The following is an 18,009-nucleotide window of genomic DNA, read 5'->3' as shown; positions in this document are numbered from 1 at the left end:
AAAACTGTCTCTGTCTATATATTGTTATAGTATAGGTTATATATACTTGGCTACTCTGACTGGTATGATAGACTCCTTTACTTGCAACAACATCTGGACCTCGTGTTGAAAGTTCCATTAAAAATAATAATATACAAATCAATGAGTTCAGTGCTGGGAACAACAGATATTTTATCTGTGTCATTTATCATAGAATAGCATGGGAACAGGCCTCAGCTAGGTGTGAGACTGCTTTCAGTTGTTCTTGTACTATTCATGGAATAGAAGCTTACAAAAGTGAAAGACAAAGCAGCCAATGTTCTTTTGCAGCCATCTGTGTGCATCACACTTTGGCCTGAGATACTACATGAGGGTGCACAAAACAATCAGTGCTAGGATCGACTTTACTGACCATGGTAGTTGACCATACATGCTGTTTACACTGTAGTATGAACTGTAACACAGGCTTAGCTAGGGGAATACCTGCTGCTGTTGGTGAGCAACTCTGTTCCACGACTCCAGAACAGACTGGGCTTCGGGGCAGCTCGAGGGCGACAATCAATCATCACCTGTCCCCCTCTAGCTGCTGGAATAAGCTTCCTTACTGGATTCAACCGGAAATCTGGAGCCTGAACTGAAAGGAAGAGACACACAAGGATAGGGGAACAAAAGAGAGTGGTGCATTGCTGTCAATTGTATCTCCTGTTTGTTTTAATCCAAAGAAAAATTAATAAGGTTTTTCTACACGTAATGGCATGCTTCATTATGTTGTCTTTAGGAATTATCAATACACCTTTTTACAGGTAAAAGTAGAATAGATTGAAGTAACAAGAGTCCTACTCCTAGGCCAGTAACTAAAGAAACAGGTATCTGTGTCTATCACATAGACATAAGTGAGAATGCTGAGACAGTGACAGTCAGTGAGAAGGACTCTCGCTAGGGTCAACCCACAAAAAGTTACTAGACCAGACAATATACCTGGACGTGTGCTCAGAGCCTGTGCCGACCAGCGGGCATTTTCAGCATCTCCCTGAGCCAAGCTGTTGTGCCACAGTGCTTTAAAAACACCACCATCAGACCAAACTGGACCCACTACAGCTCGCATACCACACAAACCGATCAATGGATCTCAGGTTGGACATACAAGATCCATCACACTGAGCACAGGAACTGTGTTCGACCGCAGACCCCTCCAGAGGATTGTGTGGAGCACATCGTTGGCAGCTCTCTACCCAGTCTACTGGACATTTATACCTCATGCTGCATTCATAAAGCCACTACCATCATGGCTGACCCGCATCACCACTCCCTCCAACTTTTTACTTCTCCCCCATCCAGAAGACGACTCTGCAGCATCAGGAGCAGGTCGGCGAGATTGTGCAATAGCTTTTCCCCCAAGCAGTCCGGCTCCATGCTGCCCCCCTCCACACTGGACTCTCTTCTCCACACACACTTCTTTGGACTACATAACACTTTCCTCTCACTGTCCTCTGTGCATCTTCCTTTTTGGAGTCTAACTGATCTCTTGGTGGCGCTGTCACTTGGTGTTCGCTCGCTCTGCGGTAGAGTATCACTTCCTGTTCCTGCTCAAACACAGTGGTGTTTCTGAGTAGCTTATTTGCTTAGCAATTTAATTAACAACTTTTAAATACATTCTTCTTTCATAGTATAATCTTCACGTGCTTCATCCGAAGCACACTTTCTGTGTACTCACTACCTAATTTATAGCCAAAGTATTCACTCACTGTCTCTGTACTGTTTCGCTAGCTTAGCTTAGCTCGTAGCCGACTCGTTAGCACCATGGCTACTTCACCTGTCCCTCCTGCACTTTCTTGCTCATTGTGTCAGATGTTTAGTTACTCCTCGGCCTCCTTTAGCAGTAATGATATCTGTAACAAATGTAGCATATTTGCAGCTCTGGAGGCCAGGATTACTGAATTGGAGACTCGGCTTCGCACCCTTCATTCACCCGTAGCTAGCCAGGCCCCTGTAGCTGGTGCAGCCGAAGATAGCGTAGGCCCCGCTAGCTGTTCCCCGGCAGACCCCAAGCAGCTGGGGAAAGAGGGCGGCTGGGTCACGGTGAGGAGGAAGCATAGTCCTAAACAGAAGCCCCAGGTACACCACCAACCCGTTCATGTGTCTAACCGTTTTTCCCCACTCGGTGACACACCCGCCGGGGGTCAAACTCTGGTAATTGGTGATTCTGTTCTCAGACATGTGAAGCTAGAGACACCGGCAACCATAGTCAATTGTCTTCCAGGGGCCAGAGCAGGCGACATTGAAGGAAATTTAAAACTGCTGGCTAAGGGTAAACGTAAATTCAGTAAAATCATAATTCACGTCGGCAGTAATGACACCCGGTTACGCCAATCGGAGGTCACTAAAATCAATATTGAATCGATGTGCAACTTTGCTAAAACAATGTCGGACTCTGTAGTTTTCTCTGGTCCCCTCCCCAATCAGACCAGGAGTGACATGTTTAGCCGCATGTTCTCCTTAAATTGCTGGCTGTCTGAGTGGTGTCCCAGAAACGATGTGGGCTTCATAGATAATTGGCAAACCTTCTGGAGGAAACCTGGTCTTGTTAGGAGAGACGGCATCCATCCCACTTTGGATGGAGCAGCTCTCATTTCTAGAAATATGGACAAATTTATTAAACCCCCCAAAATATGACTATCCAGAGTTGGGACCAGGAAGCAGAGTTGCAGTCTTACACGCCTCTCTGCAGCTTCTCTCCTCCTGCTACCCCCCCAAAAACCCATCTCCATAGAGACTGTGTCAGCTTCCAAAAAGACAAAAAACAAACTAAAAACCAGCAACAAACAACTTAAACATAAACAATCAAAAAGAAAGAACAATACAGTATCCACATCTGAACCAAAGAGTAAAACAGTGAAATGTGGATTATTAAATATTAGGTCTCTCTCCTCCAAGTCTCTGTTAGTACATGACTTAATAATTGATCAACAAATTGATTTACTCTGCCTTACAGAAACCTGGTTGCAGCAGGATGATTATGTTAGTTTAAATGAATCAACACCCCCGAGTCATTCTAACTACCAGAAACCTCGAAGCACAGGCCGAGGGGGCGGTGTGGCAGCAATTTTTCACACCAGCCTATTAATTAATGAAAGACCAAGACAGACTTTTAATTCATTTGAAAGCCTGATGCTTAACATTGTCCACCCCAGCTGTGAAACTCAGAAACCAGTCTTACTTGTTATCATCTATCGTCCACCTGGGCCTTACACAGAGTTTCTGTCTGATTTCTCAGACTTTATATCTAATTTAGTTCTGAGCTCAAATAAAATAATTATTGTGGGTGATTTTAACATCCATGTAGATGCTAAAAATGACAGCCTCAACATGGCATTTAGTCTGTTATTAGACTCAATTGGCTTCTCTCAAAATGTAAAAGAACCCACCCACCACTTTAATCACACTCTAGATCTTGTTTTAACATATGGCATAGAAACTGAACATTTAACAGTGTTTCCTGAAAACCCTCTCCTGTCTGATCATTTCCTGATAACATTTACATTTACAATAATTGATTACACAGCAGTGGAGAGTAGATTTTATCAAAGTAGATGTCTTTCTGAAAGCGCTGTAACTAAGTTTAAGAATATAATCCACCCACTGTTATCATCTTCAATGCCCTGTACCAACACAGAGCAGAGCAGCTATCTGAACGCTACCCCAACAGAGGTCGATTATCTTGTTAATAATTTCACCTCCTCACTACGTACGACTCTGGATACTGTAGCTCCAGTGAAAACTAAGGTCTCTAATCAGAAGTACCTGACTCCGTGGTATAATTCTCAAACACGTACCCTAAAGCAGATGACTCGTAATCTGGAGAGGAAATGGCGTGTCACAAATTTAGAGGATCATCATTTAGCCTGGAGAAATAGTTTGCTGCTTTATAAGAAAGCCCTCCGCAAAGCCAGAACATCTTACTATTCATCACTGATTGAAGAAAATAAGAACAACCCCAGGTTTCTCTTCAGCACTGTAGCCAGGCTGACAAAGAGTCAGAGCTCTGTTGAGCCAACCATCCCTTTAACGTTAACTAGTAATGACTTCATGAACTTCTTCACAAATAAAATTTTTATCATTAGAGAAAAAATTACCAGTAATCATCCCACAGATGTAATATTATCTACAGCTACTCTTAGTACCATTGATGTTAAGTTAGACTCTTTTTCTCCAATTGATCTTTCTGAGTTAACTTCAATAATTACTTCCTCCAAACCATCAACGTGTCTTTTAGACCCCATTCCTACAAAACTGCTCAAAGAAGTCCTGCCATTGATTAATTCTTCGATCTTAAATATGATCAACCTATCTCTAATAATCAGCTATGTACCACAGGCCTTCAAGCTGGCTGTAGTTAAACCTTTACTCAAAAAGCCATCTCTAGACCCAGCAGTCTTAGCTAATTATAGGCCAATCTCCAACCTTCCTTTCATATCAAAAATCCTTGAAAGAGTAGTTGTCAAACAGCTAACAGATCATCTGCAGAGGAATGGTTTATTTGAAGAGTTTCAGTCAGGTTTCAGAGCTCATCACAGCACAGAAACAGCTTTAGTGAAGGTTACAAATGATCTTCTTATGGCCTCTGACAGTGGACTCATCTCTGTGCTTGTCCTGCTAGACCTCAGTGCAGCGTTCGATACTGTTGACCATAATATCCTATTAGAGCGATTAGAACATGCTGTAGGTATTACAGGTACTGCACTGCAGTGGTTTGTATCATATCTATCTAATAGACTCCAATTTGTGCATGTAAATGGAGAGTCCTCTTCACACACTGAGGTTAATTATGGAGTTCCACAGGGTTCAGTGCTAGGACCAATTCTGTTTACATTATACATGCTTCCCTTAGGCAGCATCATTAGAAGACATAGCATACATTTTCACTGCTATGCAGATGACACCCAGCTCTATCTGTCCATGAAGCCAGATAACACACACCAATTAGTTAAACTGCAGGAATGTCTTAAAGACATAAAGACCTGGATGGCCGCTAACTTTCTGCTTCTTAATTCAGATAAAACTGAGGTTATTGTACTCGGCCCTGAAAATCTTAGAAATATGGTATCTAACCAGATTCATACTCTGGATGGCATTACCTTGGCCTCCAGTAACGCTGTGAGGAACCTTGGAGTCATTTTTGACCAGGACATGTCCTTCAACGCACATATTAAACAAATATGTAAGACTGCTTTCTTCCATTTGCGCAACATCTCTAAAATTAGAAATATCCTGTCTCAGAGTGACGCTGAAAAACTAGTTCATGCATTTATTACTTCCAGGCTGGACTACTGTAATTCATTATTATTAGGATGTCCAAAAAACTCACTGAAAAGCCTTCAGCTAATCCAAAATGCTGCAGCAAGAGTACTGACAGGGACTAGAAGGAGAGAGCATATTTCTCCTGTTTTGGCTTCCCTTCATTGGCTTCCTGTTAAATCCAGAATTGAATTCAAAATCCTGCTCCTCACATACAAGGTCTTAAATAATCAGGCCCCATCTTATCTTAATGACCTTGTAGTACCATATCACCCTATTAGAGCACTTCGCTCTCGCTCTGCAGGCCTACTTGTTGTTCCTAGAGTATTTAAAAGTAGAATGGGAGGCAGAGCCTTCAGTTTTCAGGCCCCTCTTCTGTGGAACCAGCTTCCAGTTTGGATTCGGGAGACAGAAACTATCTCTACTTTCAAGATTAGGCTTAAAACTTTCCTTTTTGCTAAAGCATATAGTTAGGGCTGGACCAGGTGACCCTGAATCCTCCCTTAGTTATGCTGCAATAGACGTAGGCTGCCGGGGGATTCCCAAGATGCATTGAGTTTTTCCTTTCCAGTCACCTTTCTCACTCACTATGTATTAATAGACCTCTCTGCATTGAATCATATCTGTTATTAACCTCTGTCTCTCTTCCACAGCATGTCTTTTATCCTGTCTTCCTTCTCTCACCCCAACCGGTCGCAGCAGATGGCCGCCCCTCCCTGAGCCTGGTTCTGCCGGAGGTTTCTTCCTGTTAAAAGGGAGTTTTTCCTTCCCACTGTCGCCAAAGTGCTTGCTCATAGGGGGTCATATGATTGTTGGGTTTTTCTCTGTATCTATGAAGCGCCTTGAGGCGACTTTTGTTGTGATTTGGCGCTATATAAATAAAATTGAATTGAATTGAATTGAATTGAATTGTTTTGCATATTATAATTTGTATTTTTATTGTGTTGTGGTTTGCAGTGTTTTGTGTTGTTTCACTTTCAATTAGTTTAAAAGGAAAAGGCTGAAAATTTAAATAGTTAAAAGTTGAAATGTAAATAGTTGGTCTTTGTATTTTATAATTTTTTATTGCATTTTATGTGGAGTAAATAAATTAAAGTATACTTATGGTGGCCCCTAGAGACAAAGCCCGTACAAACTCCGAAGCATGTGAAACCTCCAAAACACAACAGAAGTGCTCCAGGATGCTAGGGGGCAGTGTGGAGCTTTTGTAACCAAGTGGCTACACAAGCCAGGAAGTACCCACGACCGGATTTGGTGTGTGGTAGTAACAGGTTAAATTTTTTAAATTATTTGAATATATATGAGTGCTTGTGTATAAATACACAAACAATACACATATGCTTTCAATTGTGTAATTCATGTGATCTAGGTAGCTCTGTTTGGAAGTTCAGTTAACGCTAGAAATGTGTTTTGGAGTTTGTACATGCTTTGTCTCTAGGGGCCACCGCATATATTTATATATAAACATATATAAATAAAACCATGGTTTTTTTTACATTAGTAATTCATTCTGTCCATAATTTTATATTGTTGTTGATAATAAATTAATTAAAGCAACAAAACAACCTGAAGAGCCGGCTGGGAGCCGAAAGAGCCGGTTCTCTAAAAAGAGCTGGAAATCCCATCACTAATTCTTACTCTATTTCTATTCAAGTACAATACTGTTGTACTTATTCGTAGTTTATCTTGTTTCTGTATAGTTGTACGTATGTATTTGAATTTCTTTCATTTTACAGTCTGCACCTTTGATATAGGAGGACGATATTTCATCCGACTGTATACTTGAGTGTATATTGTTGGGTTGACAATAAAAACTTGACTACTTGGCTTGAGAATGAAAAGTCTCAATCTACCTTGGACCCTGAGCTCAGCAGTCGAGTAGATGGTGCCATGCTTGTTTTCAGCCACACATTGGTACATGCCAGAATCCTCCAGAGCAAGGTTGATGATTCTAAGATGAACTCCATTCACCTCCACACGATCCTTGAGGTCCGAAGAAGGTAAAGAAGAGATAAAGTTACAGAAAGCACAAACCGATCTGTGACATGTGTAACAAAGCATGCTGTACAGTACATTATTGCATTATTCAGTTCATTGTTTGCAGAAATAACTAAAGTAACAATTAAACTATTAAAGGACAAAAGCCATATTCATACACGCAGGTGTTCTTAGGTCGAATCATTAACTGAAGCACAGCTTTCCTTATTTGTCTGATTATGCTTTGGCTCCTTTTTTCACTGCTTTTAAGAGGCAGTATCCATGGGTGGGATCAAGATGAAGTCCCTAATAAATAAGGAACTTATGAAAGTTATGCCACAATGTGCTCATAGCCCTCTCCATAAACCCCATGCCCCATTTTAAGGAGTTTTCAAATTTACAATATCTCTAAGGTCTTGGAACTTCAGAATACTATTCCAGAAGGTTAATGAAGCCATTTCTGAACAACTGAAGATTTTGAGGTCAGTTCTAGAAATTGGACATAAATACAAGTTATTCTGATTTGCTGTTGTACTCAGAATCAGAATTCTTTATTAATCCCTAAGGAAATAATGTGGGTTACAGTTGCTCCTGTACAGTAACAAAAACAGACAACAAACTATTTAACAATACAATATGTTACAGATTTACAAATTTAAGAAATAGCACAATATATACAAATCACTCAATAATAAATATCAATGATTGACAGAGAAAGTTATCAAGAAAGTTGAGAGCAACATTAGCGAGTAAGAAAAGAGTGTGTGCAAAAAGGTGTAACTATTACAGTGTTTACAGTCTATTAGATGGAGGAGTGGTGCAGCGATATCCACGGGCAGGAATGATTTCCTGTCTCGTTCAGTGGTGCATCATGGGTAATCTCAGTCCCCCACTGAGTGTGCTCCTGTGACTGGCCAGCATGTCATGGAGTGGGTGGGAGGTGTTGTCCAGCATTGTCTTTATCTTGGACAACATCCGCCTCTCAGACTCCACCCTAAGAGAGTCCAGCTCCATCCCCACTACGTTACTGACATTACCCTATTGTAGGGTACTGTGGGTGAGGTAACTGTTGTTGTGACGATGTGCTATATAAATAAAAACTAACAATTTATATTGATCTGATTGAAAATCCAACCTGTCACCCACCCATGAGAGGAAATTTGTTAGGATGTTAACCCTTTAAGACCTACCATAGAACCAAGTCTGCCAGAGCTTACTTTATATTTTTACATGCTGTAGTGCCATTTTTGGGAGCATTTCAAGTTGATATACATCAATACAACTGTTATAGCCCATATTTTAATGATATGTATGCATTAAGTCCATAGTAACTACATAAATTGCAAAAAAAGTGTAATAAACTACAAAAAAATTGAAAATCATTTTTGTTTTGTTTTTTACATAAATTTCTACTTGGAGAAATTTAAGAGGCTTATCCCTCAAAATGTTAAATACAAAAAAGTTGCAAAAAATAGTTTACAACAACAGGAAATTTATTTTGAGTGTCTTGATTGTTTTATTTTTGAGATACAGCAATTTTTATATACTGCAGGAAAAACGAAAAACAATCCTATGATGCAAATTTGCAAAGAAAACAGCATGTGCATCAAAATAAACTATTTCCAGCAGTGCGCAGCATGAGTCCTGAGCATCCCAGAAACTATTCAGAAAAGTATGAAGTCAAACATGACTTATAAAAACACCAGTATAGGCTTTTAAGGCCCACAAGTAAAAAAACAACCACATTTTTCGTGAATGTGACGTCACTTCCGGTTTCAGGCAGGAAATGGCGGACATGCGATCGTTCGCGCTGACGTCGGTTTCAATGTGGGAAGTGTTACGAACAGCTGATCGGATCGGTAAAGCGTGTTTCTGGAATATTATGTTTTTGTTCCTGCAAGTGCTTTTTATGCAGTTTTTGCAAAGATATATGTGGAAGGAAACCGTGACCGAGGACAAGCTGATGGCATAAGATGTAAGTACAACTCCTCCGGTTTCATATGCAAAAAAAATTATTGCGGTAGCTTATGTGGTTGCAGTGCTACCGGGATTTAAAAATAGTTACGCAAAACAGAGCGTGCCCGCTCCGACCGGCTTTAAAGGGTTAAGGAACAACACAGAAAACACCAAGGGTTGATGCTGCCACCAGCTGGAACTACTGGAATGCCCACAGTATCTCATGATGGGCTGAGAGGTTGTCATCAAAGAAATATCTCTCTGCTTCAAAATCGACTTTCAAGTCCAAAGGATAACTGTACCCACATGGTCATGCCAAATGCCTTCTTCAGAAGTTTTATGGTCAGGTGTGTGTTTGTTGTGTTACCTGTGTACTAAGTGGCTGTCCATTGCGTAGCCAGCGTACAGAGGGTCGAGGTTTTCCAGCAGCCACACAACTCCACTGAAGATCTGAGCTAATCTCCACCTCTGAGTCGGTCATCACCTGCAACCACTCTGGTTGAGCTGGACGAGAAGAAAGTCAAGAAAAAACAAATACACATGAGCTATAAAATGAACACGAGTGCATTAAAAATGAAATGACACATGTTTTGCTGCACAATGAAGAACCTTTAGTCACCTTGGACATTAATGCGTCCCTGGTACGTGTCCCTTCCTTCTGAGTTGTAGGCTTCACACTCATAAATGCCCTCATCGTCAAAGGAGAGTTCAGGAAGGGTCAGGGTGGGACCCTCCACAGTGGGGCCTGCCTTGGATGGCATTAGACCATCCACCTTCCTCCACCGCACCTTTGGAACTGGACTTTAAGATGAAAAGCAAAGCGAGAGTTGAGAGATGGAAGTAAGAGGTCAATAAAATGCAGTGCAGAGATCAGAGAGTGATAATTAGGTTTGAGGTATGAGGATGTAAAAATGCCTGGACATGTATTACTACAGCTGAACAGCTGAACAGCATCACTCCATAATATAAGACACATTATGCAAAAAGTAAAGAAGCATCACACAGCAATTTCTGTGATGGACACTTACTTTCCATAAGCAAAGCACTCTAACTGGGTGGTGTGTCCAGCCAGGGCATAGGTATCTGCTAGGAAGCGCACTTTAATGGTTGGAGCTGACTTCCTGGGATTGGCTGGAATGAAAAAGCAAATCTTCTTACATTAGATTATCACTTAATTCTGTGCCATAACCTCTTTTTAGTGTTGTAAAAATCCAAATCCTTTCAGTCTAAATGAGATCCTTAGTGGAAGGCTTGGGCCAGTATTCCATGGGCTGACCAGCAGGGTTACTGATGAGAAGGAGAAAGTCAGCAGCTGTCTCTGAGTCGACTTTGCTTCAGCCTTTAGTAAACTGATAACAGGCAAGCTAATGCCACAACTTAAAAGTGGACGTTGCACTGGGCTATCAGTGAACAACAACACCCTGTTATCCTATGTTTTTAGAACAATTTATGCTCAACTACAGACAGCGGAACAACTATACATGAGGATGCTAAGAGACGAGTGATGCAGCTGTAGGTCTTTCATACCATCAGGGACTACCGTGAGCTGGTTGGCCTTGCTGAATGTGCTCTTTGTGCTAACTTCCATGTTGATCGTTGTGAAGCAGAAGTAGTTTGCTGTGTCATTAGGTTCAGCTTTGGCCAGGTACAGATTCCCAGTGACCTGTGACACAAACCAGCGCCCATCATCCTTCCTGATGAAGTTGGGAAACTCGTTGAGAAACCAGCGGTAAGACAGCGCTAGAGAAGAAAAGAATCGCCGTCAATCACTTTAGTCATTTCATTCTGTCAGCGCTCAGATTTCACTATAAAAAGCCACAATCATAACAGTCACAATGTATCAGTGAGAGATTTCATTTCATATTTACTGTCATATTCTGCCCCTCTGACCTGTTAATCACCTTTTGGCCCTGGGCACTAGGGTGAAGTGGCTAGCTGCAGCACGACTCTTTTCTCTTAGTCAAGGAAAATGATGCAAAAGAAAAAACTAATGTTCCAGCCACACACAGGACTATTCTGTGGCTCTCTAAGAATATATATAATAAATTATCATTTTCAAGAACAATGAAACAGAGAGGTACCTGGGTAATGTGGAGGAGGTTGGCAGGCCAAGAACGTTCCTTGACCCTCATTTGTTGTTTGAGGACTTCTGCCATCTGGAGGGAAGTCATGGAGGTCTGAAGAACAAGCAAATGCAGACAAATAAGTAATAAATGCTGAAAAAAAACAGAGAAAAGTCCTAAAACCAGCGAGCTCTGATCCAGAAGCAGACAAAGAATGTAAACTTGTGTTTTTGTCTGGTGCCTTTTCTGCCATGTTTTTAAAGCAGGCAGCTCAAACAAGTAAAGTGACTGAAAGGTCTTTATTACTTACAACCAAACTTGAGGTTGGCTGCTCTGCTAATGATGGTGCCACAGCGGTTGATAGCTAGACACTGGTAAGAGCCTGTATCCCGGATGGGGTCCGGGCTGCTTATCACCAGGGTACCAGCCACCAGGGAGTATCGGTCCAAATTCAGTGGAACCGCAGTCCCATTCACAAGCCACCTGCATGATAAATGGCAGGGAAATAATCATTTGATTCAGGCTTTTTTTTATCCTGTAGTATAAAAAATTAATTCAAATTTTATGGTAGTTTCATTTTAATGGAGTGAAAAAGAAACATTTGAGTTTAAAGATCCAAACTGATTTGGATGTCACTGAGTTAAAAAAATTCCAGCTCTCACAGATTAGCTGTGTGCCCATGGAGCAGTCAGTCACAGATATGGCTGGGCAGGTTTAGCTAACAACTGAGTTTGTTCAACCTGAGATGGTGCAACTCTGGCTTCCTGTTGCAGAAAAAAAGTTCACTTCAACTCTGAGTCAGTCACTGGGGTCTGTGATACTAACATACTCACGGCCAGCTTTTCTCAAACAAACCCTAAGTTTCTCTCTAACTCCTCCCATCCTGCTGACTGACTCTCCGATCCATGTCCTCACTCATAAAGGAGTGGACACATTTCCAGAAGGACTTGACCTTAGCAGCTAAAGAATGGCAGGAGACTGATGCTGTCCAGTGTAGCGACTGATTTATTCACCATTTTGTGACCAAACAATATTTACAAAAATTAATAAGAAACTCAACTCCATAGTTAACTCAGTTCAAATAAACATAACTGAACTTAACTCAATGGAAATGAAGGTGAAAATGTAAACAGCTACACTGACCTGGTTCTTTTCCCCCAAACACCTGCGTTCATCTGCTTAAATAGTCCACTTAACCAAACAATCTCACCCTGGACTATTCCATTAGATAGGTAAGACAAACATTTCTGGACTCAGACACAATACATATTACAACAAATCAATTTCTCTATAAACACAGTCTAAAATCAGTTTTATTAAATTACAAAGGTTCTCCTGCTTCTTCACCTGGTCTCTTCCTGTGACCTCAGATTAACCAGGAAGCTATAAATACAGTAAAACTACATTTCCTCCTTTTGTTCCTGGAACACTGGTAGGTAAGGTGAGTTCAAACTAAACCAATTAACAGTTGAAATGAAAAAAAAAAAACATGTTAACTTAACAAACCTGTCAGAATCGATTTAAACCAAGATTTTACATGATATAACCTGTAAAAGTGGAAAACATAACCAAACTCGGCATAGCGAATGTTTGCTAGTGATGGCCAAATGAAGCTTTCTGAAGTATTGAAACACGTATTCATTACTCGAAGCTTTTCAACACAGTCCTCTCTGGTGACATCTGGTGGCCAAAGATATGAAGAGCAGCTTGAATCCACAAAATAAAACCAACTGCTTCATTATGACTGCTCACGCTACAGAGTGGAGTTCTGTTTGACACTGGGCCACCGCTGTGTTGCTTTGAACATGTTTTTGTTTGTTTATTTATTTAATAAATTATTGTGATCAATAAAGTTCCCTTGTTCAAACATGCACCATGATGTGGTCTTTCTTTACTTCTGACTTCTTGATGTTGGTAAATACAATAAGTGAAAAATACATATAATAATGTACAACACATTATTGAGTATGCTTCTGCTGTGAGGTCCTGCCTCCATGTACTTGTGCAGTTAATCACTGGACAGCTGGACAGGTATGTTTATAAATAATATTATATTAGGCCAATTTTCTTATACATATTTTTGACCTCGGGGTAGATTGATTGTGAACTGGAAAGAGATAATGCATATGTACTTGCAAATTAAAAACATGACCCATTTAAGGAAACCCTTTTTAATTTTTATTTAAAAAGAGAATTTGTTCCTTCGTGCGATGGCTGAGATAATTTCTCCTTTGAAGAAAATCCTCTCACACAGAACAGAAGAGGCTGGAGTGCACAGAAACTGTAGAGATGCAGGTGTACGGTCTTCCTGGGTCCCACAGACTATCAGCCAGAAAACATTTTAAGATTATTTTTAAAATAAATATATTTTATTACATTAAATAAAAAGAGTCAAATGGATGTGTTTCTAAAGTTATTTAATGATATTTATATTATGAAAAGCAGATTTTTGACATGTTAAGTTTTTCACGTTTTCAGAAAAAATAAACACGCACTAAACAAAAACAAACAACAAGAACACAAAGCTGGAAAACCCAACCAAAACTGACCAAAATCAACTCAAAATACTCCCACACGACAGAACCTCCTCTCTTCCTCGCTGGCTCCATATCTCTCAATACAATAATCAGTGGTTTGCTGTCTCTCACCATCAAAACACTCCACAAATCCCGCGAATGATTCACTTCCCTATAAACCACTGAAGCAGTTAGGTTCTAAATGAAGCTTCGGACGTCACTGATCACGTGACTCTGGCCAAACGAATCAAGTCTCCACACAGTGCTTCTTTTTGACACACACGGCGTCAGCTTCAAGCGGGCCACCACTAATGTTTGCCTATTACAGAATACATATGACATATGGCTAAATCAAAACAAGAATGTTAACTAAGAATATAGACAAGTGGTGTTCTCACCCACTTGGTCACAGGCAGCTTTACATTAGTTGGCTATTTTGCGATTTTCCAGTCGCTCAGTTATCAATATAAAAGGACAGAAACACAAAAATGTGTCTAACGACTGGATCTTGGAGAAAATGTAAATATTAGAGTCAAAATGAGGACTTAACACTTGAAAACATATTAAAAGTATTAAAACTAATAACTGAAATTCAGAGTCTGAGTCTGGCCTCAGCGGGCCAGTCCACCCAAAGATATCATAGGTTCTGTAAGAGATCGGCTACTGTGTCCAAGTCTATTTGCACGGTAGGATGAATCCAATGAGGAACACATTTCAAATCACAGATTCAGCATGATCAGTCAATCCTGACACTTGTGTAACCCATATTTAAGTATGGCTTGGATAAAATGTACCAAAACATAAAAAAAGACTATTAATCTTAGCAGTCACACTCGGTTTATAGTGAATGAGCCGTAGGTTCAGCAGTGAAAAAGTTAAGAGTTCTGAAGTAAACGTGGGTTGCTCTTAGCCAATGAGCTGCTGCAACGTGGTGCAGTGCCCCGCACGCCATCTGAGAAAAAGATGAGAGAGCGCAGGTTTGTCCTCCTCTCTCACGAATACCCCATGACTACGCTAGCGAGGAAAAAGAGACGGAGATTCACTGAAACGAGGTACTGGAAAAAGTGATATAAACGGAAGAGTTAGCACTTGCTGCTTATGAAAAATTGTTTTGTTGCATGTGTACTGGTAAGATGAGTAACTAGTTTGGTTCCTTTTACATTGTTAGGTCGGGGAAGGTCGGGAATTAGACAACGCCATTTCATCGTTCCTGCGCCATCTCGTGCTCCTGCGCCATTCTTTTTTGAGATCGGTGAGCATTTTAATTGTTTATTGTTTATCTGCACTTTTCATGAGTTCATTGTAAACAAAATGTTCTAGTATTTATTAGGAAATTGTTTACAATGTTTTGCGAAAAACTTTATTTTACTTATTGTAGGGGTGGCTGTAGCTCAGGTGGCAGAGCAGGTCAGCCACTAATCAGAAGGTCGGTGGTTCGATCCCAGGCTGCCTCCTGGCTGCATGCCAAGTATCCTTGGGCAAGATACTAACCCCATGTTTGCCTACTGGTGGTGGTCAGAGGGCCCGGTGGCGCCAGTGTCCGGCAGCCTCGCCTCTGTCAGTGCGCCCCAGGGCAGCTGTGGCTACAACGTAGCTTGCCATTGCCAGTGTGTGAATGTGTGGATGACTGAATGTGGTGTAAAGCGCTTTGGGGTCCTTAGGGACTGAGTAAAGCGCTATACAAATGCAGGCCATTTACCACGCCACTTTGATATTACTGTTCCCCTTCTTCACACAAACCCCCTGGACTTACGGACGGTTTATTTTAAGGACTTTTCACAGACTTTATACATCCCCACGAACAGGAAGAGAAGTGGGTGTGGGCGGTTGGATCTATTTTTCCAACTCAATGGTTGTTGCAATCAGCTAACAAAGTTTGTGAAGTTGCAGATGAACGTTGCTATTTGGATTTTGGTAATTTAAATTGTGGTTTATCTTGAACTTGAACTCTGATTATACACTTAGAAGGGTGCACCCAGGTAAGGTTTTTTTTAAGTGATTACTGTGATTGTACCACAGGGTCACTGAAGAAAAATACTGGTACCAAAAAGGGATACTTTCATTTGAAAAGTTTTTGTATGTTTGTTATTCATTTTCATTCTTTTATTTTCTGAATGAGTAAAAATACACAAGCCAGCGGTTTTCAAAACTCACAGTTGCCTGAGTCTCATTCAGTTTGCCTCTCCTGTACGTAGCCGAACCTACTGGTCCAAAGCAGTGAGCTCTTTTGCATCAAATGTGGGTGAAGTACAGTTCAGTCCAAACTGAAGGCCTATAAAAAGGTGTCTCATTACCAATGCACACAATAAACAGCTTGTGATGGGTAAAACCAATGAGCTCTCACAAGGTCTTTGCAACCTAATTGTTGCAAAACATACTGATGGCAGTGGTTAGTCCACAAGTGGAAAGAACATCATTTTGACATAAACTGGCCATGACCAGGTGCTCCCTGCAAAAAGAAGAGTGAAAAGAATTTTTACAAGGGTTGTCCCAGAGCCAAAGACAACCTGTGGAGAGCTACAGGAATCAGCAGGTACAACGGTTTCAAAGAAAACAATAAGTAATGCACTTATGTGCCATATGCACAATCACCACTCCAGACAACATTGCTGAAAGAAGAAGCATGTTGAAGTGTGTTTAAAGTTTGCTGAACAACATTTAGACAAGCCTGTGAAATGTTGGTTGACTAGAGTCTGGTTAGATGAGACCAAAACTTCAAGATCAAGTTTTTGAATGCAATAATATGAACCATGTTTGGAGGTCACAAGGCACTGCATGGACATCTGTGGCTTGATTTCTTTACACGTGTGGACTGGATGTGTTGTTACTGATATCTGATGAGAATTTCATATCAAAAGCACTTTTAGAAATATATTTACTTAGAAAATTGGTGACGTGTTCAGTACTTATTTTCCCCACTGTACAAATTCACCAGGGGATCAAAAGATTATTCGCCCCATTCTAAACCAAAATAAGACAGCAATTTAATATAGGAATCAAAGTAAGTACCCTAAAACAAACTTTGAAGACCAACTCATTTTATAAAATGTGGGCTCCACAGGGAATGAGTGTGTAAGACTCACCTATAAGCAGCCGCTGGATTTGCTCTGGCCTGACAGCTCAGGGTCACTTTGCCTTCAGTCAGGCCTTCAGGGTAAATTAAACTGTTCGGCTGTTCTTCAAACACTGGCCCGCTGTCATGACCTGCCACACACACATCTCCACCTGGAACCAAAATAGCAATGATAACATTATGTGTATATATATACAGCAGCAGTGTACCCTCCATGGACAAGGAGGCTAGAGGCTAAGATCAAGGTAGCACAGAGGGTGGTTAGCCAACTATCGGAGTTGCAGAAAGGCACGATGAGGAAGGTGCCTAAGAAGTACAGGAAGCTGTCCATACCTGAGGCCTTGGAAACTGCCAAGCAACGACTCACAGCCTTGGCCAGCCGCTTGAGGAGGTACACCAGAGAGATAGAAGACAAGAGAATAAACCAGCTGTTCTCCATGGAACCAGCCAAGGTGTACTCTCAGTGGCAGGGGAACAATATGAGAACAGCACCACCAAGGCTGGAGGCAGAACAATACTGGAAGAGAATATGGGAGAAGGACGCAACCCATAACGGCAATGCTCAGTGGCTAGTGGATCTGAGGGCAGACGACAGCGACCTCCCCGAACAGGGTCCAGTAACCCTCACAGTGGCAGATATCCAAGAAAGGGTCTCCAGTATGAAGAGTTGGACAGCACCAGGCCCTGACATGGTTCACGCCTACTGGCTGAAGAAGCTGACTGCACTCCACGAGCGCCTGGCAGCACAAATGAACCAGCTGTTAGTTGACGAGAGACACCCGGAATGGCTAACCGAAGGTTGGACAGTCCTGATCCTCAAGGACCCCCAGAAGGGACCGGTCCCCTCCAACTACCGACCAATAACCTGCCTCAGCACCACGTGGACGCTCCTGTCAGGCATCATAGCGGCTAAGATGAACAGGCACATGGGTCAATACATGAGCGGGGCACAGAAAGGGATGGGCAAGAATACCAGAGGCGCAAAACACCAGCTACTGGCAGACCAAGCAGTCAGCCGAGACTGCAGGACCAGACTGACCAACCTGTGCACTGCCTGGATTGATTACAAGAAGGCCTATGACTCAATGCCCCACACCTGGATCCTGGAATGCCTAGAACTATATAAGATCAACAGGACCCTGAGAGCCTT

At 41.5% G+C, this 18,009-nt stretch overlaps 1 protein-coding gene across 1 annotated transcript in view; it reads right to left on the bottom strand.

Annotated features, from left to right (window-relative positions):
• The window catches only part of cntn2 (contactin 2), a 77,925-nt gene that overhangs the window by 39,109 nt on the left and 20,807 nt on the right, over positions 1–18,009 (bottom strand). Inside the window, exons 3-11 of the mRNA XM_084927371.1 lie at positions 16,870–17,011; positions 11,581–11,753; positions 11,289–11,384; positions 10,735–10,947; positions 10,236–10,338; positions 9,827–10,008; positions 9,575–9,711; positions 7,128–7,257; positions 463–613 (exon numbers count right to left, since the gene is read on the bottom strand). Of these exons, the coding sequence (XP_084783497.1) occupies positions 463–613; positions 7,128–7,257; positions 9,575–9,711; positions 9,827–10,008; positions 10,236–10,338; positions 10,735–10,947; positions 11,289–11,384; positions 11,581–11,753; positions 16,870–17,011 (1,327 nt within the window). The remainder of the gene's footprint in view (positions 1–462; positions 614–7,127; positions 7,258–9,574; positions 9,712–9,826; positions 10,009–10,235; positions 10,339–10,734; positions 10,948–11,288; positions 11,385–11,580; positions 11,754–16,869; positions 17,012–18,009) is intronic.

Source organism: Perissodus microlepis, chromosome 5, assembly GCF_051167445.1.
Source record: "Perissodus microlepis isolate ML-2025 ecotype Zambia chromosome 5, ASM5116744v1, whole genome shotgun sequence".
NCBI classification, from domain to species: domain Eukaryota; kingdom Metazoa; phylum Chordata; class Actinopteri; order Cichliformes; family Cichlidae; genus Perissodus; species Perissodus microlepis.
Note: the sequence above shows the minus strand (reverse complement) of the source record. Positions and strands in the feature narration are given on the sequence as shown.